The sequence below is a fragment of the Geotrypetes seraphini genome, chromosome 8, assembly GCF_902459505.1.
Source record: "Geotrypetes seraphini chromosome 8, aGeoSer1.1, whole genome shotgun sequence".
In the NCBI taxonomy this organism is placed as follows: Eukaryota; Metazoa; Chordata; class Amphibia; order Gymnophiona; family Dermophiidae; genus Geotrypetes; species Geotrypetes seraphini.
The window spans coordinates 92,334,201-92,360,766 of record NC_047091.1 but is presented as its reverse complement, the minus strand read 5'-3'; the positions used below and the strand labels follow the sequence as shown (position 1 = coordinate 92,360,766).

The following is a 26,566-nucleotide window of genomic DNA, read 5'->3' as shown; positions in this document are numbered from 1 at the left end:
GCAGCCTTCATGTCTGCACTGATGATTACTCCCAAGTCCCGTTCTTCTGAAGTCCTAGCTAGTGTTTCTCCATTCAAGGTGTATGTTCTGCATGGATTTCTGCTGCCGAGATGCATGACCTTGCACTTCTTAGCGTTGAAGCCCAGCTGCCATGTCGAGGACCAGTTTTCCAACGTGATCAGATCCTGCGTCATACTATCCTTGAGATTGCTTTCGCTTACTGTATTACACAGTTTGGCGTCGTCGGCGAACAGTGCTACTTTACCCTGAAGCCCTCGGGTCAAGTCCCTTATGAATATGTTGAAAAGGGATGGTCCCAGGACTGAGCCCTGCGGCACTCCGCTAGTCACCTCCGATGTCTCAGAGAGGGTGCCATTGACCATCACCCTCTGAAGTCTTCCACTCAGCCAATCATTGACCCATGCAGTTAGTTTCTCACCTAACCCCATCGATTTCATCTTGTTTAATAGTCTACGGTGTGGGACACTGTCAAAAGCTTTACTGAAATCCAAATACACTATGTCCAGAGACTCTCCCGAGTCTAGCTTTCCTGTCACCCAATCAAAGAAGCTGATAAGATTGGATTGGCATGACCTGCCCCTAGTGAATTCATGTTGACAGGGATCCCTTAGATTCCCCTCATCCAATATCGTGTCTAATTTACCTTTAAGTAGAGTTTCCATGAGTTTACACACTATTGATGTGAGACTCACTGGTCTGTAATTCACAGCCTCTGCTCTGCAACCCTTTTTGTGCAGAGGAATGACATTAGCTGTTTTCCAGTCCAGGGGGACTCTCCCCGTACTTAGGGAGAGATTAAAGAGCATGGCTAACGGTTCCGCCAGAACATCGCACAGCTCTCTGAGCACTCTTGGGTGCTAATTGTCCGGTCCCATGGCTTTGTTCACCTTGAGTCTTGACAGTTCTCTGTAAACATCTGCTGTTGTGAACTCAAAATTCTGAAATGGGTCTTCCATGCTTTGCTTTGTTTCCAGCCGTGGCCCGTGTCCTGGTGCCTCGCAGGTAAAGACTGAACAGAAGTAATCATTCAGTAGTTTGGCTTTATCGGAATCTGTTTCCACATAATTCCCGTCTAGCGTTCTAAGGCGTACTATCCCGTTTGTGTTCTTTTTCCTGTCGCTAATGTACCTGAAGAAGGATTTGTCCCCTTTCTTAATGTTCTTCGCTAGAGTTTCTTCCATTCGAAGCTTGGCATCCCTGACTGCTGTTTTGACCGCTGCAGACTTTGTCCTGTATTCAATGTTTGCTTCTTTTTCCCCCGTGCGTTTGTATGAGAGAAATGCTCTTTTCTTCTCCTTGACGAGGTACAAGACCTCATCAGTGAACCATTGGGGTTTCTTTTTTCTTTGTTGTTTAGTTACCGATTTTATGTAGCGGATAGTTGCCTCATGAAGGGTCGATTTTAAGGTTGACCACATAGCTTCCACATTATCAGTTACTTCTTGAACCTGCAGCTTCTGATGGACGAAGTCTCCCATGCGTGCGAAGTCAGTGCCCCGGAAATATGTTGAGAGACACTATCTGTCACTTGAGACCACTGAGAAGCAAGGGCCCACCGAGGAATGCAAAGATGTAGCCTTGCTAGCAGAGTTACATGAACTGTGGAAGCCACGTGACCCAGGAAAACCATCATGTGCCTCACAGTAATGGTGTGCACCTTCAATATCTCTTGACAAAGGATGAGAAGAGTGTTCAGGCGCTCTGGAGGGAGAAACGCCCTCATTAGAGTAGTATCGAGGATAGCCTCAATGAACTGAAGACGTTAAGTTGGAATTAGGTGAGATTTGTGGAAATTGATAACAAAACTTGTAGGAAGGCAATGGTCAGATGTTGCCAGAGCCACCTCCTGAGATGACACAGCTTTGATCAACCAATCGTCCAGGTAAAGAAGACTGTGTGATTGGAGAAATGAGGCCACAACAATCAGGCACTTCGTGAAGACTCTGGGAGAAGACGCCAGGCCGAAAGGAAAAACCTTGTATTGGTAATGACGTCCATTCACCTGAAAGCGAAGGCACTTACGGGAAGCCTGATGAATTGGTATATGCGTGTAGGCTTCTTTGAGATCCAGAGAGCAAAGCCAGTTGTTCTGATCCAGAAGTGGATAAAGAAGGGCAAGGGAGAGCATCCTGAATTTCTCTTTAACTAGAAATTTGTTGAGATCTCTGAGATTCAAAATGGATTGTATACCTCCGATCTTTTTCGGGATTAAAAAATACCGAGAGTAGAATCCCTGACTCTGCTGAGACAAAGGAACCTCTTTGATGGCATTGAGAAGAAGAGGGATTGAATCTCTTGAATGAGAGAAGACTGTATCGGGTCTAAAATACTCTCTTGGAGGATGATCCAGAGGTAGGGTATGAAAATGGAGAGCATACTCCTGACGAATGATGTCTAGAACCCAGATATCTGTGGTGATGAGCTTCCAACAATTTACATAATGCTAAAGCTGCCCTCCAATCGGCTGAGGTAATGGTTGGAGAATGGGAACTGTGGCAATGCTCCTGAGGAACACGTCAAAAAGGCTATGTGGGCTTTTATTAAGCAGCCTGTTTAAGTTGCTGACATGGTCACTGCTTTTGCTTCTCAGGCTGAGGAGGAGCAGGCTTAGCCGAAAACTTGTGCTGGTACGAAGAAGCTGGCTTGAAAGTACGGGGCAATCGAGGCTTCTTTGTTTTAACCGAAGTGTCCTATCTGGTCTCATGAGCGGATAGCGTTTGAGTAGTCGTATCCATTGATGGATCAAAAAGCTCATCTCCTGGGCAGAGAACATTGGCCAAGTGGTCCTGGTGATTTACATCAAGTTCAGAAACACAAAGCCAGGCAAGGCGTCTCATGGCCACAGACATGACCGCTGCTCGTGATGTAAGTTCAAAAGTATAGTAAGTAGTGCAAACCATATATTTCCGCAATTGAAAAGTCAAAGCAATGAGTTGTTGGAATCTCGATTGTTTACGGGATGGAATATACTTTTGAAAAGATGGAAGTTGTTTAACCAAATATTTCAGGTAAAACGAAAAATGGAAATTATAAATTACCAGCTCTGTTGGCCAACATTGCATTCTGGTAAAGACACTTACCAAACTTGTCCATTGCTCTACCTTCTCTGCCAGGAGGTACAGATGCATAGACACTAGCCCCCGATTTCTTTAAAGTGGATTCAACCACTAAAGATTAATGAAGGAGCTGTGGTTTAGCAAAACCTGGAATAGGAACCACCCTTTACAAGGAGTCCAGTTTTTTTAGGAACCACCAGAATGGAGAGAGAAGTCTCGATGTTCTTAAAGAAAGTATCTCATAGAATATCATGGAGCGAGAGCTTCAGCAGGTCTTTAGGAGGCTGGTCATAATCCAGAGCCTCCAAGAACTCCTTGCTATGCTTGGAATCCACTTCTAGCGGGATGGAAAGATCTTCAGACATTTGATGGAAAAATTTAGAAAAAGATGACTTGCTCAGAAAAAGCGATCGTTGAGGTGAATCTGAACCAGAAGAGTCCTCATCTGCAGTAGAGAGTAGTTTCTGTTCAGAGTCTCCAAATAAATCTGAATCCTGTATGGAATGAGGACGGTGTGGAAGATTCAGTATCAAAGCCTCGAGATGATTGGTCTTATGAGAGTGCGTCCGGTACTGCACCAGAGTAACCGCTCTTGATATTTTAATCCAGGATGACTGGTGCTGTGTAGATCAGATTTTATTATCCGCAAAGAGGCAAATCTTACCACACAGCCCTTCAGCAATATAGTTTATAAAAATGTTGACCTGAGGGCACTCAGTTTATTTATTAGACGTCAGTGTGGAACACTGTCAAAGGCTTTGCTAAAATCTAAATACACCACATCTAGTCACATCCTCTATCCAATTCTCTGGTCACCCAGTCAAAGAAATTGATCAGATTTGTCTGACAAGACCTACCTCTAGTGAATCCATGTTGCCTCCAGTCCTGTAATCCACAGGACCAGAAACTTCACCATTCTCTGTTTTAAACACATGAATGGAAATGCTTTTATCACAGAAGTCAGACTTACCACCCTGTAATTTCCTACTTCTTCCTTATTTCCACTTTTGTGGAAAGGGACCATATTTGCCCTTCTCAAGTCCTCCGGTACCACTCCCAACTCTAGAGACTCGTTGAAAAGGTCAGTCAGCAGAGCCACCAGAACAGGATGAACGGAGAGGGGTTTCCTTTAAGGCTGATGAAAAGCAGCAATTGCACTTAGGTGGACTCGAATAGATGTGGATTTGAGGTCAGATTGAGATAAGTGCAGCAGGTAATCCAAAACTGAAGACAAGGAGGTAGATTGCGGCTCCTTGTGATGAATAGTACACCAAGCAGAGAATCTAGTCCATTTCTGGGTATAACACTGCCTAGTACAGTGGTTCCCAATCCTGTCCTGGAGGACTACCAGCAGTCAGGTTTTTGGGATAACCCTAATAAATATGCATGAGAGAGATTTGCATATAATGGAGGTGGCAGGCATGCAAATCTGCACCATGCATATTTATTAGGGCTATCCTGAAAACCTGACTGGCTGGTGGTCCTCCAGGACAGGGTTGGGAACCACTGGCCTTGTGGATGGCTTCCTGGAAGCCTCTAGAACAGGGGTGTCAAAGTCCCTCCTCGAGGGCCGCAATCCAGTCATATTTTCAGGATTTCCCCAATGAATATGCATGAGATTAGCATACAATGAAAGCAGTGCATGCAAATAGATCTCATGCATATTCATTGGGGAAATCCTAAAAACCCGACTGGATTGCGGCCCTCGAGGAGGGACTTTGACACCTGTGCTCTAGAATGTCCTGTACAGATTGAGAGAACTGTAGAGTGGCAGACAGGTTGAGAAGTACCAATCTGTTAGGTGTAAAGACTACAGGCTGGGATGAAGCAGAGACCCTTGACTCTGTGTAAGCAGAGGGAAAACTGGTAGAAATAGAGGCTCCCTGGTGCTGAGTTGAAGTAGAAGGGAGTACCATGGTTGTCTGGGCCACTGAAGAGCTATCAGAATCATGGTGGCATGCTCCTTCTTGATTCTGACAAGTCTTGAGAATCAGAGGGCATGGAGGGAACGCATAGAAAAAGTGATTCGCCCATTCCAGAAGAAAAGCATCTGCCTTGAGGTGGTGAGGAGAGTATATCCTGGAGCAGAACATAGGCAATTTGTTGTTGTAGGGTGGCACAAAGAGTTCTATCTGAGGAGTTCCCCATTGAGCAAAAATGTGATGTAGAGGTGAGGAAATGAGTGTCCATTCGTGAGGTTGTAGAAGACGACTCTAGTAGGTGCAGCAGTGCGCTTCATAGAGGGCGACCTTGAGGATGAGTATTCCCTATGTTTGGAGGCACGCTTCAGATGAGGTCTCGTAGAGGCTGGCATGAGTGCACTTGTTGCCTGGACTTTTCTGAGACTCAGATGGAGGCTTCTTAGGTAGCATATCTGCGGAGGGAAGAGGAGACTTGCCTGAGGATGAGAGACCTTAAGAGGCACAGCAGACGAGGCCTTCGAGGACAAGGGAGACTTGCTCGAGGACTTGGTCGACGAAGCCGCTACAGGGGGTCGAGATCAAGGCCTTTTCTGCAGGCACCTCCATGGAACCAAAGAGCTGCTGGATTTGGGCACAAAACCTCCGGAGAGCTTTTTTTTGAAGGGTAGCACAACGCGGGCAGGACTCAGGACAATGTTCGGGTCCCAAGCACTTAATACACCAATGATGGGGGTCGGTGAGAGAAATCACCCGATTACACTGGCTACACCTCTTAAAACCGGTAAGAAGCCGGGACATAGAAAAAAATACAGCCGCAGTCAAACGAGGGCCAGCAGCAGGGCCTGAGCCCAAGCACTGCCGGACAAGAACTGACGGAAAAAAGAAAAGGTTTTTTTGGTGTTTTGTTTTTTTTTTTTAAAGAGACACGCTGCACAGTGACTATGAAAAAGTAACAAATAAAGGAAAAAGAAAGCCGCGGTGCAAGAAGGCAAAACTCGAAGACAGCAGAGCTGAGAAACAGGTGCTTCTTGGCTCTGCGGAAAAGCCGTTACTTACCGTTAACAGGTGTTATCCAGGGACAGCAGGCAGCTATTCTCACATGTGGGTGACGTCATCTGACAGAGCCCCGATGTGGACGCCTCATGACTTGCTTGAAGAAACTAGAAGTTTCGAGTCGCCCGCAACGCGCATGCGCGAGTGCCTTCCCGCCCAGTGCACCGGGCGCATCTCCTCAGTTCAGATAGCTAGCAGAGAAGCCAACCAGGGGAGGTGGGTGAGATGTGAGAATAGCTGCCTGCTGTCCCTGGATAACACCTGTTACGGTAAGTAAATGTGCTTTATCCCAGGACAAGCAGGCAGGCTATTCTCACATGTGGGTGACCTCCAAGCTAACCAGAATGGGATTGCGGGAGTGTTGGCAACTTAGGAGAATAAATTTTGTAATATAGTTTGGCCAAACTGTCCATCTTATCTGGAGAAAGTATCCAGACAATAGTGAGAAGTGAAGGTATGAACCAAGGACCAAGTAGCAGCCTTGCAAATTTCCCAATAGGTGTAGATCTGAGGAAAGCTACAGAAGTTACCATTGCCCTGACTTTATGGGCTGTGACTTTACTGTGAAGGGGTAATCCAGCCTGGGCATAGCAGAATGAGAGACAAGCCGCCATCCAGTTGGAGATGGTACGCTTAGAGATAGGACGCCCCAACTTGTTTGGATTGAAGGAGACAAAAAGTTGAGGAGCAGATCTGTGCGGTTTGGTGCGTTCTAAATAGAAGGCCAAAGCACTTTTACAGTCCAGAGTATGAAGAGCTAATTCTCCAGGGTGAGAATGAGGCTTTGGAAAAAACACTGGAAGAACAATGGATTGGTTGAGATGAAATTCTGAGACCACTTTAGGCAGGAACTTCGGATGAGTACGAAGAACCACCTTATCATGAAAATGAAAGAATTAAAAGAAAGAAAAGAAAAAACAGCGATTCGTGAGAAAAAAACCCCAAACAAACCCGGTTCTAGAGAAGGCACAAGGCAAAAAATGAACGGAGTCAAAGACGGACTTCTCAGCTCTGTGGAAAACTAAGAACTGAGGAGACGCGCCCGGTGCACTGGGCAGGAAGGCACTCGCGCATGCGCGGTGCGGGCGACTTGAAACTTCTAGTTTCTTCAAGCAAGTCTGCTTGTGAGGCGTCTGCATCGGGGCTCCATCGGATGAAGTCACCCACATGTGAGAATAGCCTGCCTGCTTGTCCTGGGATAAACTGAGATACCTCACAGGAAACGCACAACCTAAGTTTGGTGGGAAGGCACTCGCGCATGCATGGTGCAGCACTCTTTGAAAGTTCTACAAGCAAGTCTGCTTGCGAGGCTATCCGCTACGGGGCTCCATGGATGATGTCACCCACATGTTGAGAATATGCTGCCTGCTTATTCTGGGATAAGGAATTTATTGACTGAAATGTTAGCTTTGGGAAATGTATTTAGCAGATTGTGTTAAAAAGAAATGGAAATGCATTTTTAGTTTTATTTCTCCATTGTTGAAGAAGACTCTCTCACCAGGATCACCCAAATTGTTAATCTCGGTTTATATTTGAGTTAACCTTTTTTTTTTTTTTTTTTTTTTTTTTTTTGGGGGGGGGGGTATGTCACCTCGGTTTATATTTGAGTATATACAGTAAATTTATGTCATTAACAAACATTAGATTTCACCATCATTTATTCTAATTAAATGTATTCAAAAGAAAGAAAACTAGCTATTTTTGTTGTTTTAAAATTATTTCATAGCACTAATCTTATTTCATTTGCCAGTGAAATCATGAGGACAAAACTTCTATAGAACTGTCAATTTGTACATAAAGTTCCTATCCTAAAGCTTATACCACAAGCTGTAGCTATAAAGGGCTAGATCTTTGTGTGTCGGGATATACCTATACATGTGTGAATGGAGAAAGATGGAGGATAGAAAAAACTCCTCCCAGATAACTATCCCAATTCCTCACCTCTAACACAGGCTCAAGGAAATCCGGTTGCCGCAAGACTGCATGTCAGGAAAAACCTGTCTGTACATTTTCTGACATCACTCAAAGAATAACTCCCGAAAGAAAATGTTTTATTTGCAGAAAAAAGAGAAGATAGTAAGGTCATATGGAAATAGGTGAAAAGAAAAAAAAAAAAAAAAGCAGTTACAAACTAGATAGAAACATGTCCAGTCCCACCCTCAAAGGTCAAAAAAACCAAAGCTATAGAGAAGGTATAGAAATTAATCTGGGCCCCCTGAGCAAAAGGAAAACACATGATGAAAATTTGTTTATCTTAGGGGACACAGGTACAGATTTTCCTGGCTGATATAGTGAATTTAGCCTGTTGAAGTCAAATTCTGGCTTCTCTCTTCAGCAACTGGTTTTAGGGATTAAGATGGGAAGCTAGTCAAAAACATACAGAAATGACCCAACAACCAGGCTAGCTGGCCCCTGTGGGATCAAACACTTCTCTTCCCTGGCAACCACTCTTTCACTCTTTGGGCCACTGGCAGTATGAGTGAAGTAAACACAGTGCCTTTGGCAGCCCAGCAGCTTTCCCTCTACTACTACTTCCTGCCTATGCGGGGACAGGAAGAAGTAGCAAAAGGAAAGCTTCCGGATCACCAAAAGCAGCGTGTTTACTTCACTCATGTTGCCAGTGACCCAATGAGTGAAACAGCAGCAGTGAGTGCAAAGTTTTCAGCAGCTCCTGTGCAGTACTGGCTTGGAGCAAGTCAAGTGGCTACTGAGAGAAGAGGAGGAAGAGGGTGGATAATACCAGGGCAAGCACCAAGGTTGTCATGGCTCTGGCTTCCCAGTCCCTGCTGCCCACTGCAGCTTGATAACTTCCGCAAGCCCCGACTGCTAACAAGACACATGCAGCCCCAAAGCCACTACAGATCCTCAGGAGGTGAGACACCAAGGCCCAAATTCACTAAGCAAACCGATCGTGTGACCAAATTTCCCTCCAACCCTATTCACTAAAGGCAGTAGTGATCCGATCCTTCCATGCAAATTAGCAAAACCCCATGCAAAATAGCCAAGAGATTAATTCACTAACAATTGCTTGGCTATTTTGAATCGGGTTTTATTATTGGCAAACCCGACTGCTGCAGACCTGTCGGTAACTCAGTTACCAACAGATCTGCAGGTTTTTTGACAGGCCTGCCTGTCTTTATTATTCATTTTTTTTCCCATGGCACAGATATTTTGCATGTGTTACACATGCAAAATATCTGCCCCATTAAAAAAAAAAATAAAATGAAAAGACAGGCAGGCCTGTCAAAAAATGACCAAGGGCCCCCCCCCCTCGACAAACCCTATCCCCCCCAGCGACCCACAAATAGAAGGAGGGATGCCCACTCCTTCTTGCCACCACCTGACGCTACCCTCCCCGTCCGCACGAATATGGCAGGAGGGATGCAAACTCCCTCCTGCCCTGTCACCGAGTCACCCCTTTCCCCCCTGACAGGCACACGAGTCATCCCCTAGCCCAGCCCATCCCCCATCCGGCACACCACACCACCCCGAGCAGACTGGCCCACCCCTCCCTTGTACCTAAAAGTTGGGAGCAGGAGGGGGGCTCAGTCCCTCATGCTCCAGGCATCATCCGAGGCCAGCTGGATGACCGGGCAAAGCCCACCCCCTCCCTGTATCTTAGTAGATTGTTGTGAGCAGGAAGAGTGCTCAGTCCCTCCTGCTCCACGCCTCCTCTGCCACAAGTGCAGCCTTAGGCCACGCCCCGATGCATCATCAGATGCACGAGGAGAAACCTAAAGGCCCTGATTTGCTCAGGCGCCTCAGGCTCCTCCCTTTGGAGGGGCCTGAGGCATCTCAACCAATCAGTGACTTCCTTAGGGAGAAGTCTAAGAAAGTCCCTGTTGGGCCATTGTTTTGACCTATCGGGGACTTCCTTAGACTCCTCCCTAAGGAAGTCAATCAGGGCCTTAGGCCCCTCCCTGTGCATCTGATGATATATCAGGGCGTGGCCTAAAGCCACACTTGTGGCGGAGGAGGCGTGGGGCAGGAGGGACTGAGCACTCCTCCTGCTCCCAAAGATATTACAAGGTACAAGGAGGGGGTGGGCCTTGCCTAGTCAGCTGGCCGGCCTCGGAGGAGGCCTGGAGCAGGAGGGACTGAGCACCCCTCCTGCTCCCGAAGATATTGATATGGGGAGATGGTGGGCCCGGCCGGTCGGGGTGTGTGCGGGTATGGGCGAGCATGGGGAGGGGGGCGAGTGGCACAGGGGAGGTTTTTTCCTTTTTTAAATTAGGTCTGATATTTGTGGCCTATTAAAAAAAAAAACAGCCGGCAGAGCCCTGACAGCAGTGAGGCAGCTGCTTCTCCTGTCACTATTGTCAGGGCTCAATCCGATCTGTGCAGTCGATTGGGGGCGTGCCTCCGATCGCCCCCATTTGCATGCAGATGGTTGGTGAATCGGTCAGCCTTTCTCCAATCGCCCACGGATCGGAGGATTAGTAAATCTAACCCCAAGTGCCTGTGGTAATAGCTCTTCTGACTTTCTGGTATTTAGGATTAGCTCTTAATTTAATTCTTGACTTTAAACATAAAAGTTTAGAAGTTTAAGCATATTTAATTTTTTTATGTTTACAAGTATTTGGGGACATAAAAAATTTTAAGTGAAAGCTAGTTGTGACCTTGCAAAAAAAATTTTAATGATCCTTCAGGATAACTGGTGTTATTTAATAGCATAGGGAGTCTAGTAACAGTAATGGCTTTGAAAAAAAACTGGATGCGCCAGGAATGTGATAATTTTTTAAATTCTTTATTCATTTTTAAAACTTCAATTGTGCAGAAGAGATAATGCATTTACATAAAATATTAACATTACAGCATAATAAACTTAATAATAGACAAGACTTATTTTTCCCTACCCATTTTCCAATTAACCAACACCTCGTAAAAATACCTGTAAACAACCTATCTATACCTCTTAACCAGTGCCAAAACATACCCCCTCCCCAATGTGTATGTTTTACTCATTTATATAAATCAATCAATCCTTACAATATTTAGTTCATGTTTCCAAACTTCCATAAATTTTTTATAATATCCCTTCTGAATGGCCATAAACTTTTCCATTTTAAAGACATAACATAGGGATTCCCACCAGAATGAATAATTTAATCTATCCCAATTTTTCCAATTCTTTAAAATAAGCTGCATGGCAACCCCTGTCATTATAAACAAAAGTTTGTTATTTTTTGCCGAAATTCGACTTTTTGCCCTCATAGATGTTCCAAATAAAATGGTTAATAATAGGAAGATACTCAGTGATATTCTGTGAACAACTCTCAATTATTTGACTACTAAATTTCACAGTTACTATTTCTTTATATCTTTTTCAATTAATAAATAAATAAATATATTACGGTGATGTGCTCAGACCTTTAACCCAATAAATAGTGAAGTCACTACCATGAGTTTAACAAGGGGACCATCATTGCAACCACCTGTCCCCGACCCTCCCTAAATGATCTTGAACCAATTCAGCTGTTGTATTTGTACTTATCTGAATAGAGAGGTTTTTGTTGTTGTTGTTGAACTTGGTCTTGTTAAATCTCAATGGCGACTGTGCTCTAACAAAAATAATGTTGTTTAAAATCCAAAGGTATTTATTTTTATCCTCATCGTTTTCCGTCCCCCCGACTCGAGTTTCGTCTCCTTCGTCGGGGAGGGACACTGATACTGGCTAGCTGAGACCAGAATCATTCAAAATCTTCGAGTTAAGAGTTAAGAGCAAAGAGTTAAGAGCAAAGACAGAAGGAAATGCAACCAGAGACTGGGAAAAGAGGATTAGAAAAATAAAATCACCAAAGCTAGGAAAAATTGTGTTATTTTCAAATTTAATGATTGAAATATGTTAGTTTTGAGAATTTACATCTGCTCTCTATATTTTGTACTGTTCAGGAAGAAATGTATTTGTTTCTGTTTTTCTGGTGTCGTACTGCATGCAGAGTCTGGCATCTTAGGACTAGATTCACTAACAATAGCGACTCGATTGCTGTTGGCTGATTATTTTCTAACAGCGATTGATTCACTATTAAGTTTGCATGCAAATTATTTGCACGGAGATGCAAATCATTTGCATGCAAACCCACAGACTCAATTGATCAGTGAGCAATTGAGACATGCATAGAGCTCTAACAGTAGTGACAGTGGAAGCAGCCTCCTTCAGGGCTTCTGCTGCTTTTTTTTCTTCATTTTTAATGGCACAGATTATTTTATGTGTATTAACACACACAAAGTATCTGTCCCATAAAATAAAAAGTTAAAAAATTCCCACTGCTCTCCTGACAATCGTGGCAACCCACAAATGACAGGAGGGATGCCCACTCCCTCCTGCCACCATACGCTCCCCCCGGGACGAACTTAAACATGGCAGAAGGAATACCCATTCCCTCCTGCCAACGGAGCCCCCCCCTCCCTGCTACCTTTAGTCGAGAGCAGGAGGGATGCTCAGTCAGTCCCTCCTGCTCTTCCACCGGCCGTCATCTGCAATACAGGCCTTAGGCCCCCTCCCTGGTGTATAATCTGATGCATGGGGAGGAGCCTGAGATCCTGATTGGCTCAGATGCCTCAAGCCCCTCCCCTGGAGTAGGGTCTTGGGCATCTGAGCCAATCATGGACTCCCTTAGGCTCCCTCTATCGCGGATACAAGGGGGGGGAGGAGCCTTAGTGCTAGAGAATGACACAGGAACAAATTTTTCCATCCCCGCGAGTTCTTTTCCTGTCCCTGCCCTGATCCTGCAAGCTCCATCCTCATCTGCACAAACCTCAAACACTTTAAAATCATAAGTGTTTGAGGCTTGTGTGGTTAAGGCAGAGCTTATAGGAATGGGGCAGGGACAGCAACAAAATTTGTCCCCGTGTCATTCTCTACTTAGAGCTATATTTAAGCCCGGCCTAGGGAGGCCATCAGGTGGGAGTGGGCATCCCTCCTGCCATTTTTTTGGGGTTCAGAGGAGGCGCTTTGTCGGGGTCACTGCGGAGAGCTGTTGGGAGACACTTCATTTTTTTGTTGTTGGGCAGATACTTTGCTAAAACCTTTGGAAACGGGCAAAGCGACGATCACTGACTTTAGTGAATCTAGCTCTAAGAGTTTAATTTGTATATATTAGGACTTTTAGTTTGTGGTTCTATATTTGCAAAGGGTTTATCTGTGTTCTGCATGCATGATCGAGACCAGGTGTTCTGACAATGAAATGTCGGGAAGCATTATTGGTGTCATGGCCCAAAGTAAGATATTTGCTGCTCTCCTTCACCCCTTTGGATCCAAAAAAATCAGCAAAGACTACTGGAATGTCTCACAAAAAGTATAACAATAATACTCGAGACCCAGGTTACTTGAGCACCCATATCTGGCACTTAAACTTCAAAAACAAAACAATAAAATTACTAGAGTAAAACAAACAAAATGGCAACAAAAAAGCGATGAGTGAAGATAAGCATTTTTTTATCCTAAAGAATGGCACCCAAGTTTTCTAGATGTATTTCTACACCTGCTTATAGAAGATATGTTTTCCACAGTCCATGTGCATCAGAGCTGTAAGTCAAGAAGAATCCACACCAGTAATGTTACACATAAGCCTGGTTTCTCAATAGAACCATGTTGTGAAGGGCCAACATTACAGCTTGAGTTTCACCACAGGAAGCCTTCCCAGTCTTAACCCATCAAGGCCAGGTCAGACCTAGATATAACCAAGTGGTACACCCAGGGCAGAATAGGGGTCATCACTGCACCCACAGAGAAGAAAGAGGAAGGAAAAGCACAGTTACTTACCGTAACAGGTTTTATCCAGGGACAGCAGGCAGCTATTCTCACATATGGGCGACGTCATTGACGGAGCCCGGATGCGGAAGCCTCGCAAGCAGACTTGTTTGTAGAAACTAGAAGTTTCAAGTCGACCGCACCGCGCATGCACGAGTGCCTTCCCACCCAGTGTAGGGCGCGTCTCTCAGTTCAGATAGCTAGCAGAGAAGCCAACCAGGGGAGGTGGGTGGGTTGTGAGAATAGCTGCCTGCTGTCCCTGGATAACACCTGTTACGGTAAGTAACTGTGCTTTATCCCAGGACAAGCAGGCAACCTATTTTCACATATGGGTGACCTCCAAGCTAACCAGAATGGGATAGTGGGAGTGCTGGCAATTTAGGAGAATAAATTTTGTAATACTGTCTGGCCGAACTGGCCATCCCGTCTGGAGAAAACATCCAGACAATAGTGAGAAGTGAAGGTATGAACCGAGGACCAAGTAGCAGCCTTCCAAACTTCCTCAATAGGTGTAGATCTGAGGAAAGCTACTGAAGCTGCCATTGCTCTGACTTTATGGGCTATGACTCTACTGTGTAGGGGTAATCCAGCCTGGGCATAGCAGAATGAGATACAAGCTGCCATCCAGTTGGAGATGGTACACTTAGAGATCGGATATCCCAACTTGTTTGGATCGAAGGAGACAAAAAGTTGAGGAGCAGTTCTATGTGGTTTGGTGCGTTCCAAATAGAAGGCCAATCATGTTTACAGTCCAGACTCCAGAGTATGAAGAGCTGATTCTCCAGGATGAGAATGAGGCTTTGGAAAGAACACTGGAAGAACAATGGATTGATTTGAGATGAAATTCTGAAACCACTTTAGGAAGGAATTTAGGATGAGTACGGAGGACCACCTTGTCATGATGGAACACAGTGAAAGGTGGGTCAGCAACTAAAGCTTGCAGCTCACTGACTCTTCGAGCAGAAATGAGGGCAATGAGAAACACAACTTTCCAAGTGAAATACTTCAGATGAGACGTAGACATTGGTTAAAATGGAGACTTCATCAATTGAGCATGAACAACATTGTATACACACACACACATACATTTACACACACACATACACACATATATTTACAGTACTCCCTCGAAATTCACGGGGGCTCCATTCCAGGAACCCCTGTGAATTTTGAAAAACCGCAAATATAGTTTTTAGGCAGGGGAGACAGGAGAGGGTAGCCGGAGCTCAACTTTGTACTAGAGAATGACACGGTGGCTGTTACCCGCGGGTAGCCCACCGAAACAGTGGGGGAGGAGGGGAAAAAAGGGCTCACTGCGGGCATGGGGACAAGGCCATCCACCACCCCGTGGGGCAATGAATTGCCTTATCCCTGCATTTAAGGGAGGGAACGCACGTGGTCACCAATCAAGCGCGGCACCCTCCCTCCTTCCTACCGGCCGAATCTATCTCCCTTCCTCCTCCTTACCTTTGCAGCGCGTTAGTTTCCGAAGCAACTTGCTTAAGCCGACCGAGTCTGCCTGCAGTCGCATGCGTCTGTGGGTGGAAACTTCTCCTCAGATGCAACTTCTGGTTGCGTCAGAGGAAAAGCTTCCGCCCACAGACAAGCTCGGCCAGCTTGAGCATGTTACTTTGGAAACTAACACGCCGCTAAGGTAAGGGGGAGGGAGGTAGATTCTAGGGCCACACGAGGGGTGCTGAAGGGTGGTGAGGTGGCGAGAGGGAAGGGTGGTGGTGGAAAAGAAAGGAACAGATGCTGAAGGGCGGTTGAGAGGAACAGACACTAATGGCAAAAAATGGGGAAGACAGAGTAGGCAGAAGATGCTGAAGGGAAATGGGGAACAGAGAGTGGGGAGAAGACGCTGGAAGGGAAGAAGATAGAGATGCCAGACTATGGGGGGAGCGGAGGGAAGAAGGGTGCCAGATAGAGAGAGTAACGGGGACAACGGGAATCCCGCGGGTTCCCCCGTCGGGTCACGGGGATCCCGTGGGGACGCCCCCTAGGGTTGATCCACGAGGCTCGTCTTCTTTTTCCTACCTGCCCTGCCGCAGCACACATAGCCGACAGGAAGTCTTCCCCGATGTCAGCGCAGATGTCAGAGGGAGGGCTTAAGCAAAGCCGTCCCTCATCAGCTTCTTTGACTGGGTAACAAAACAACTAGACTTGGGAGAATCCGTGGACTTCGTATACCTAGACTTCAGCAAAGCTTTCGATAGTGTCCCGCATCGCAGGCTATTGAGCAAGATGAAATCAATGGGGCTGGGAGAAACACTAACTACATGGGTCAATGACTGGCTGAGTGGCAGACTTCAGAGGGTGGTAGTTAACGGTACCCTCTCTAAAACATCGGAGGTGACCAGTGGAATACCGCAGGGCTCAGTCTTGGGCCTGCTCCTTTTCAACATATTCATAGGGGACCTAACTCAGGGGCTTCAAGGTAAGATAACGTTATTGGCTGACGACGCCAAACTATGCAATATAGTGAGAGACGGCAATTCACCCGATAGTATGACACAGGACCTACATTTGTTGGAGCTTTGGTCCTCAACCTGGCAGCTGGGCTTTAACGCTAAGAAATGCAAGATCATGCACCTCGGCAGCAGAAATCCGTGCAGAATTTACACCTTGAATGGTGAGACCTTAACTAGAACTTCAACAGAACGAGGCTTGGGAGTAATCATCAGCGCAGACATGAAAACTGCTGATCATGTGGAGAAGGCTTCATCTAAGGCAGTGGTTCCCAACCCTGTCCTGGAGGACCACCAGGCCAATCGGGTTTTCAGGCTAGCCCTAATGAATATGCATGGAGCAGATTTGCATGCCTATCGCTTCCATCATATGCAAATCTCTCTCATGCATATTCATTAGGGCTAGCCTGAAAACCCGATCGGCCTGGTGGTCCTCCAGGACAGGGTTGGGAACCACTGATCTAAGGCAAGACAGTTGTTAGGTTGCATCCGCAGGAGTTTCGTCAGCCGGAAGCCTGAAGTCATAATGCCATTATACAGAACCATGGTGAGACCTCATTTGGAATACTGTGTGCAATTCTGAAGGCCACACTACCGAAAAGATGTGCTGAGAGTAGAGTCGGTGCAACGGAAGGCCACCAGGATGGTCTCGGGGCTCAAGGATCTATCGTATGAGGAAAGGCTGAAAAATTTGCGGCTGTACTCACTCGAGGAACGTAGGGAGAGAGGAGACATGATCGAGACGTTTAAGTATATTACCGGCCGTATCGAGATGGAAAAAGAGATTCTCTTTCTCAAAGGACCCTCAGCCACAAGAGGGCATCCGCTCAAACTCAGGGACGGGAAATTTCATGGCAACTCCAGGAAATATTTCTTCACCGAGAGTGGTTGATCCTTGGAATTTGGGAAAGAGGAAGGGAGGGAAAGAGATGCTGAGGTGGGGGAGGGAATGTGTTTTTGGACACAGAAGGCATGGACTTGGGAAAAAGGAAGGGAGGGAAAGAGATGCTGAGGTGGGGGAGGGAATGCATTGGGAGAGAGGAAGGGAGGGAAAGATGGTTGTGTACGACGGGGAATGGAAGAAAGGAGAATTTTTGGTCATAGGGAGGGAGTGAGGTACAGATGAGAGGGAGAAATATTGTGGTGGAAAGGGAACAGTGTGACAGATCGAAATGGATGCAAGAGGGAGGAATGTTGGACATAGTGGTGAAGGGAATGGAGGGAGAGATGTGGCATGGTGCTGGAGAGGGGTGATAGGAGAAATGTTGAGCATGGGACTGGTGGGCAGGGGTGAAAGATGAGAAAGGGATAAATGCTGGACCATGGTAAGAGGAACCAATGGACAGCAACAGAAGAAGGGAAAGCGGAAAAAAGAAACTGGGACCAACTTTATGGAAAAATAAGTCTCCAGACAACAAAGGTAAAAAACAGAATTTATTGACCAAAATTTGTTAGCTTTGGGAAATTTATATAGCAGATGTCTTTGTATTGTGTTCAAAAGAAAAGGAAATGTATTTCTGTTTTTATTTCTACATTGTTGAAGTACTTGCTGACCTTTGCTGTGACTGGTGGGGATCCCCAAGCACCACCAGCAGAGGACCTCCTCTAGAGACAGCCAGAACTCCCCTCCACCAAGCACAGCAGTCGCTGGCAACATCCAAGAGCCACTGAGGTGCCAGCATCTGTGACTCAGGGACCCCTGAGGGAGACACGTTTGTTGAAACACAGACCGTGTTGGATCCAGTGCTCCCAGCGGACTAGGTCCTTAAGGTGTTATGTGGACTACTATACATTTATGCATTTTGAATAAAGTCCATTTCAGGAACATCATCTCTCCACAGTGTTTCTTTGGTTTCTCTTGGACTTTTTTCTACGGGTCATTTTTTTTTTTTTGAGGTAAGTGGACACAACCAACTCATCTGGATTCATCTGCTGCTAATGACAGGGGAAGCCATATTTTCAGTTTAGATGTTTCGTATTTTACTGAAGGCATGAAAGATCTGGAAAAACACTGAAGCAAATGTTGAAAAATAAATTTCATTCCCCCCCCCCCCAAAAAAAAAAAAAGTGTTTTCTCGATTAGACTAGAAACTTTTCAATTGACCTTCGCATACTTTGGAGAAAAGGTAGAAGATATAATAGAGCTGTTTAAATACCTACATGGCATAAATGCGAATGAGGCAAGTCTCTTTCAGCTGAAAGGAAAACTCTAGAATGAAAAGGAATGGAATAGACTCAGAAGTAACCCAAAGAGTGAACGCATGGTGGAGACAAGAAGTGTATATGAATTCAAGAAAGCTTGAGACAAGTACACTGGATCACTAAGGGAGAGGAAGGACAAGAGATAGCATGGTTAGGTAGACTAGATATTCTGCCTTTATGTTTCTATGGAGCAGTTACCATATTATATTTAATTTATATATATATATATATATATATATATATATATATATATATATATATATATATATATATATATATATATATATATATATATATATATATATATTTTACGTCCTCATGTTTTTACCTAAAACTTTCTGGAGCAATTAAGTAGAAGTTTTCAATCATGCACCTCAGTAAACAGAACACTAAGGGCTGACTAATCAGAGACCCGTATGCATATAACAGAGCCACCACACTATTTTATTCAAAACATGAATTAGGCAGGAGAAACTAACCTGGTGTCTCAGTGTCATGCAAAGAGACCCTGAGGTTTTAAATCAGTCATAGCACAGCAGTGACTCCCAACACTTGGGTCCATGACTGCAGTGTTTAAAAAAACAAAACAAAACCCAACAACAACCTTAGTGCACAGCCCCTAGCTAAGGATGAATGGGTATGAAATATTAACTCTTATTAACTGGTAAGTTCATGGCACCAAATCCCAGCCCTCATTCAGACTGGGTAAAGCCCAAATGAGCAGGAAGAAATATAATTCCTACCACAACAAAAAGAATGATATGAGAAGAGTAGTTAGGAGGGGGGGGAAGTTGCTTTATTCCAAAAAGGAGCAACACACATACAAGAAACCTCCTATCTAAGTAAACGTAGGCAGATCCAAAAAGACATCAAGCCTGTTTCAAAAATATCTAGCAGAACCTGTTTTAAACAGTATTTTCTCACTTCTAATATAAAAGCAGAAATATCTTTTTTTTAATCAACCTTTTAACCATGAGCATGCAAAATGCCTTTCAAGCTCTTCTGGTCATCTGATTGCCTACTGATGGACATTGGTGGCCAACAAGGTTCTTGCAGTAATCAGTGGTTTGGGGAAGGGGAATTCTGGGTCCAAGCTATTTTATACAGAGGGCTTCCAGTTATAGGATGAAAATTACTTGCTACCCATGACCAGGTGGTTAAAGAGATCATAAAACCATGAAATACAAATGATCTAGGCAAGGGGCAGTGAACCAGGAAGGACAATGCACAGGAAAATACTAACGATATAAGCTTATAAATTATCATAATGAGGTGGGACAGGCAGTGTAAGTCTCTTCCACAGCTGTGGCTTGCCCACTGATTTAGATCATGAAACCAGTTACAGCACCAACCAAAGAGGAATGCATTACCATCAGTGAATTGGGGTCAGCACAGGGACACAGACCTGGTGTCATCAGCTAAGTTCACAAAGCTTGTATTAAAGTCCTTAAACACTGGTGTGCTCAAATTTTAGATTATATAGGACCTCTGGAGAAGGGGCATTACCACATGTGTACTAAGAAAATGTTCAAAATATCCATGCAAGAAGTTGTCACGAGTCTATGGAAGCTTGTGAAGAAATGTTTTTTAAATATCATTAAATACCAGCAATGATCCTTAATGTACACAGGAAGTTCAGCTTTCAAACAGGGATTTTCAACAGCTCCTACCTGGGTTTCAGGAATTTAAATTGTTTTTGTTACATGAGGTCTCAAAATTAAAATAGAAAGAATATCCAAAGAATGAAATGCTGGTCAGTCAGATTTTTCCAGCAAAGTACTTATTGCCAGATTCTAACTTCTCTGGTCAGATCACTCATAGCAAACGGCTGAGGGGAGTGCCCATGTAGTCTCAAGAGACTTCGGGAACTCACAGCAGCCATTTGCTATGAGTGATCTGCATGAGGCAGGAGCGTAGAAGATCGCTCCTGCCCCAAAAGCCCGTTAGACCACCAGGTAAGGTGGAATGCCGGGAGGGAGGCGGGTCAGAGCCGTCCCAAAAGTTATTTGCTAATATTCAATAGCCGACTCTGCCCTTAACCCCTGAGAATAAGGAGGGGGAAGTGACGTAGCAACATTCCATACTACCAATCCCAGGGCAAGCAGTGGCTGTCTCAATAACAGACTATGAACTTTCCTCCAGGAACTTGTTCAAATCTTCTTTAAAACCAGATACTCTAATCACTTACACCACATCCTCTGGCAACTTGTTCCAGAGTAGAGAACAACATGGGGACAAATTTTTCCCCGTCCCTGCAGGAACTCAAGTTTTGTCGTTGTCCCTGTCCCATTCCTGTAAGCTCTGCCTTAACTGCACAAAACCTCAAACACTTCTATTCCAGAGCTTAACTATTCTGAGTGAAAAAATATTTCCTCCTATTTCTCTGTAACTTCAGTGTCCTCAGTCTAATTTGTATTGGAGTAAAAAATTACTTGTATCAGTTCTACACCACTCAGTATTTTGTAGACTTCAATTGTATCTCATCTCATACATCTCTTTCCCAAGCTGAAGAGCCCTAAACTCTTTAGTCTTTCCTCAAACAAGGAGTTCCATCCCCTTTATCATCTTGGTCACTTTTTTAATCCAATATTTGAGATACAGATGAAAATGTTATCCTACAATTCAATGGTAAGTTAACTAAATTACATTTATCACTACTCAAATATAAAATCTATGCTCTGTGGGTGTACAAATAATTCTGTAGAGTAGACCCAGAGAGACAGTGCAGAAGTTTATTACTGTACCTTCCTCCATCTCTGGGCTACAAAGTTTTGTTTATATCACAAAAATAATAAGTTAACCTACTTAAAATGTTGTATTTATATGGCTCTTTACATATCTGAACTGCATATACAGGTACAACTGTAGTAGAGTTCATCAACCTCCTTTCATGCCCACCCATAGGGGGCATTTTAAGCTTGCAAAGCTGGACTACTAGGATAACCTCAGTGCTATTAGGTCATACGAATCAGTAGTAAATAGTGCTAAGAGCCTAGACCCCGCTTTGTATATATTTTACACCCCCTGAAAATAAAGAATGAGGCGCGGTGCATGCATTAGTCACGGGTGGTGGTGGGGGGGGGGGGATCCACGTTGGCGCCTGCTCGCACAGAAAGGTCGCCCCACATGGTCGATAACCAAACGCAATAAAAATATGAGAAAACGGATCAAGCAGCGCCCGAGCTACTCGCCTACCCGGGGAAATTTTGGAAACTCAAGAGATACAACATAAATACTGCGCTGAAACATGAAAACGAATCGCTCCTTAAGTATTTACAAGCTTCTAAAAGATCGAGGTGCCCTCTCCTCATCCTCACACCTTGAATCAAAGTGCAACCCCCCCCCCCCCAATTTGTCAGCCTCGTTTTAAAAGCAAGTTAAATTCAGCATGAAATATTGAACTTTATTTTATACTACACGGCAGTCCCCAGGAGTACAGATCACGGGGTATGGGTGGGGTGGTCAGTATAGGCGGGGAGAAAAACTAGTAAACCGCCTTCCCCGGCAATCGAGACTTGCTCGTTACACCAGCTACCTCAAAAAAGAAACAAGATTTGCATATTTTTTTCATATATAAAAAGTGAAGGAAAGTGTTAGAATGGACTTGTACAACCAGGTGTCCAAAATCCAGCCCTATTAAAAAAAAAATACTGTAAGATACGGAAATCAAACATACCACCAAAAATTAAAATAGCTCTAAATCTAGATTCACCCCCCTCCCCGAAAAGATGTAAGTGGCACAAAAGCATCCGAGATCGCTAAAGGGGCTACGAAGAGGAGAGCACAAGGAGCCCCAAACCGAGATCAGATACGACACCAAAAGGCTGAATATTTTTATATTTTTGTTTTCCTAAAAATATCAAATTGCCCCGTCCCACACCAAACCCCAACCACCTCCACCTCGCCCGTGCAGGGAAATAAGGGCAGCCATGTACCAGTAAACACCAAAACAGACCCTATCGGATGGGGAAGGGGGGCAAGTATCGGGACACAGCCACGTGTTTTATCATCCCCAAACGTTCTACTCTACAGCCCCGGATCGGAGGACGAAGAGTGTAATTCTGTACAAATGCCCCGGAAAGAAGCATCGCGAGGGCCTCCGGGCCGTCACCACGTGCGCGGCCACTGCAAAAAAAAAAGAAGAAGAAAAAGTTGGCGGAACCGAGTCTGCCCCGAAGGAGGCGATGGCAAGAGAGAAAAAAAGAAAAGGAGGGGGAAAATATTAGGAAAGAGAACCGAGGCTGCTTCCAAGCCGCCCCCTCCTACCTCTGTCGGTTTCCTGTTCCTCAGCTCCAGGTTCAGCCGCTTCTTCATCTCCATCTTCCTCCTCTTCCCCCTTCACCCGGGAGGTGCAAAGATAAAGAGAAGTTGGCGAGCAAGGGCCTGTGCGCCAGAGAGAGGAAAAAAAAAAAGTAAGCGAGGAGGAGGGGGGAAGAGGCGGATAGAGGAAGGCGCCAAAGACACAAAGGGGAGGGGGAGGGGGCGAGGAGTAGGATAAGGGGAGCTCGGCTCTGCCCCCCTGTGGAGGAACGGCCGTGGTGCAGCTGGCGACCGGGCCATTTGCAGATCGCGCGCGCGGCCATCTTTGCTATTGCAATCCAATGCAACGCAGTAACAGCTGGAGGCTGGGTGCGGGGGCAGGACAGGGAGAAAAACAATCAATTCACTGTAAGAGAAGTATAATACGAGATCCCTGCTCCCCTTCAGGCACTGCTGCGTTTTATTTATGTATTCATTAACGACATTGCAGCATTTTGAAGAATGCTGTGGAGAAGAAGCGACGATCTGCCGAAAGCCCGCGCTTTTTTTTTTTTTTTTTACAAAGTCGCTCACAGTCATTCGAGTTGCCGCCTCAAGGCGCCCGAACAGGCCAAGCCAGACCTGGAGTTTACTCGCTTTGCGTGCGTGGAGTTGCAGTTCTTGAAATTTCCGCTCTGGAAGTCTCCTGAAGAGAGGGAACTACGACTCCATCATGTACTGGGAGGCTCGACTCGGCCTGTCCTGGTCTTGGGGGTGAGGTGGCAAACGCTTACCTCAGAGACTGCACAGCACACACTGAAATGCAAGAAAGGAGGAGTACAGGAGAGTTGGAGTTAAACTGGGTAGCAAACCTAGGAAACGTCTACTCGACACCATGTTACTGAGGAAAGGACTACCCAGTGACATTGCGATTGTTTCTTGTTTCCCGTCCCACAAAGATTCAATAGTATTAATTTCACCGAATGTATTAATATTTTCATGATATTTTAGTATATCAACAATTTTGGAGTATCCTATTTACATAATCATTGTAATTCACCGCCTCCCAAAATTATGTACAGTATCTGAATCTTATCCAATTCACTAAAAGTTTTGTGCAGATTAACTTTTGAGGGAAGAAATATTGAATTGTGGTGGGCTGTGGGAATATGGTTATTTTTTTCTTTTACCTGAAGAAGAAGGTTCTAACTTTGAAAGCTAGTCAAAATGCATTTAGTTAAATAAGATTTTTTTTTCTATTTATTTATTGCATAAAAAAACACTGGAAGCAAACTTTGAAGATTTTTTTGTAGCATGAGGTTAAAGATACTATTACAAATAGGGTACAGAAGTTTTGCTAATGTGGTAAATTTTGGCATTGTTAACATTCATCTGATAAATGAGTACAGGCAAACCTTGGATAGCAAATAATGTGGCTTGCAAGTGTTTTGCAAGATGAGCAAAACATTTTATTAAATTTTAATTTGATAAACGAGTGTTGTCTTACAGTACGAGCACATATCATGCATCACGTCATCAGAACCCACAGTTGAAGCGCGCACATCTTACGCTGAGCGTGGCTGAACATAATAAAAGTGTCACGGCCAATTTACCCATAGCTCAAGCGCTCACAGCTTAAAGTATTTTGTGTATTAAAGTTTTTGGGTTGTGGAATGAATCATCTGAGTTTCCATTATTTCCTATGAGGAAATTTGCTTTGATATACAAGTGCTTTGGATTACGAGCATGCTTCCGGAATGAATTATGCTCGCAAACCAAGGTTTTATTGTACTTAGCACAATCTTTTTTCTATTAAACATAGTCCTAATGAGGTTTTATGGGTCCAACAAGTCACCTCTAACCTAGATGGCCACTTTCATTTTTGGTGGGAAAGAGAGTTTGTTTGTTTTCAGAGCCTAATTTCTTTTTCTAAGTCATATCAATTCATTATCTTAATGACACTTGAATGGAGAAGTAGACTAGTAATTAATCAGGGCAGCCAGCTGGAAGCCAGAGTTTAAATCAGTGGTCTCAAACTCGCAGCCCGCTAGGTACTATTTTGAGGCCCTCGGTATGTTTATCATAATCACAAAAGTAAAATAAAACAGTTTCTTGATCATATGTCTCTTTAGCTTTAAATTACAATATTATTATTAAGACTTAGCCAAAAGAAAAGATTTATAAACTATAAAGAGTTTTACCTCATGCAAAATTCTCATTTCTTTAATAAGGCATTATTTTTTTCTGAGGCCCTCCAAGTACCTACAAATTCAAAATGTGGCCCTGCAAAGGGTTTGAGTTTGAGACCATTGGTTTAAATCTTAATGCTTATTTTTGAAATACTACTGCATGATAGTATTTAGGTATATGTCCCTTCCAAAACAAGCTTATAATCTGAATGGGTATCACAAGCAATGAGAGATAAAGGGACCCTTTTACTAAAGCTTAGCGCATGCTAAATAGCATGTATTAAGTATTGCATTTAGCACACGCTAATGTCTATTAGTGCAGTGGTTCCCAACCCTGTCCTGGAGGACCTCCAGGCTAGTCAGGCTTTCAGGATAGCCCTAATGAATATGCATGAGAGAGATCTGCATATAATGGAGGTGCCAGGCATGCAAATCTGCTCTATGCATATTCATTAGGGCTATCCTGAAAGCCCGACTGACCTGGTGGTCTTCCAGGTCAGGGTTGGGAGCCACTGTGTTAGTTAGTGTATGCTATGCTTTAGTAAAAGGACCCCAAAGTGACTTGCCCGAAGTCACAAAAAGTGTCTATTGCAGAAACAGGAATGGAACCCTGGCATCCTCGTTCTTAGCCCATAGGTCTCCAACAGACCACTTTGGCAATCCTTCATTATAGCTCTTACATACCTGCCACTGCTGTGGACTGCTCAGTATTCCCCCACTTCAGAAGCTACTTCAGAGCTTCTCCACCATGTTTCCTTGGCCTTTGACTCAGCTGCATCTCTGACTTCAACTCTCTTCACCCACATAGGATTAATTCCTTAAACTTAGTCCTATTGGACATTTTTCTCCTTATTACTTTCCTCCCATTACTGCCCTTATCATATATTGTAACTTTTCCTCTTCTGATCTCCTATTGTCTCTCTTGTGATATCTTATTTTTATTTTTTTATGCTTGTCTTCCCTAATTTTTATCCTATAAACTGCCTAGATTTTACATTGTTTATATTTGCAGTTTTTCTGGAGACAAGCAAGAGGGATATGCAGGCATACATGTTGGTGAAGTCTGCTGACAGCTAGTGTGCTGGTGCTCTCCCCTAGCTAGGTAAGCTTTGAGTTTACTGGGCATGTGTGGAAGTCCCTACCTCTACAGCCCCTCCCCTTGGGATGCCAGTTTTTTTCTTAAACCGCTCCTGACAGGTCAAAGCTCTCCCCTCTTCTTGGTTTAATAGGTGTTCTATTTTGAACAGCTTTAAGCCCCTTAGTTAAAAAAAAAAAAAAAAGAAACGGGGGGGGGGGGGGGTAATTGTCAAACGGCAAAACTTCTGTGAACAAAAAAAAGACGTTGACAGCAGAAGTCAGCATTTTAGTGATCAAGTCAGCAGTAACACCAAGACTAGTCTGCCGGGCACTGAAACCGCGAAGCAGTGTTTTCATTTTCTCACTGAGCCACGATGGACGGTGGCTCCGAATCAACTCTTCATGTCAGAATTTCTTCACAAACAAGTCAGCCGCTAGTTCCCTCTCCTCAGGGTCCTCTCTCAGTACCACAAGGGGAGGGTAACCAACTAATGCCGATGCCGTTGGGAAGTAAAAAAAGTCACTATCGGCAGGTTAAAAAAAGTAGAAGCTCCCGATGCTGTTTGACACCTTCTCAAACAGCATC

The 26,566-nt window shown here is 44.5% G+C and overlaps 1 protein-coding gene across 1 annotated transcript in view; it reads right to left on the bottom strand.

Moving 5' to 3' along the window:
* The window catches only part of LOC117366170 (acidic leucine-rich nuclear phosphoprotein 32 family member B-like), a 77,436-nt gene extending 54,485 nt beyond the window's left edge, over positions 1–22,951 (bottom strand). The window contains exon 1 of the mRNA XM_033957345.1: positions 22,742–22,951. Coding sequence (XP_033813236.1) covers positions 22,742–22,795 — 54 coding nt within the window. The 5' untranslated portion in view covers positions 22,796–22,951. The remainder of the gene's footprint in view (positions 1–22,741) is intronic.
* Between the last annotated feature and the right edge of the window lie 3,615 nt (positions 22,952–26,566).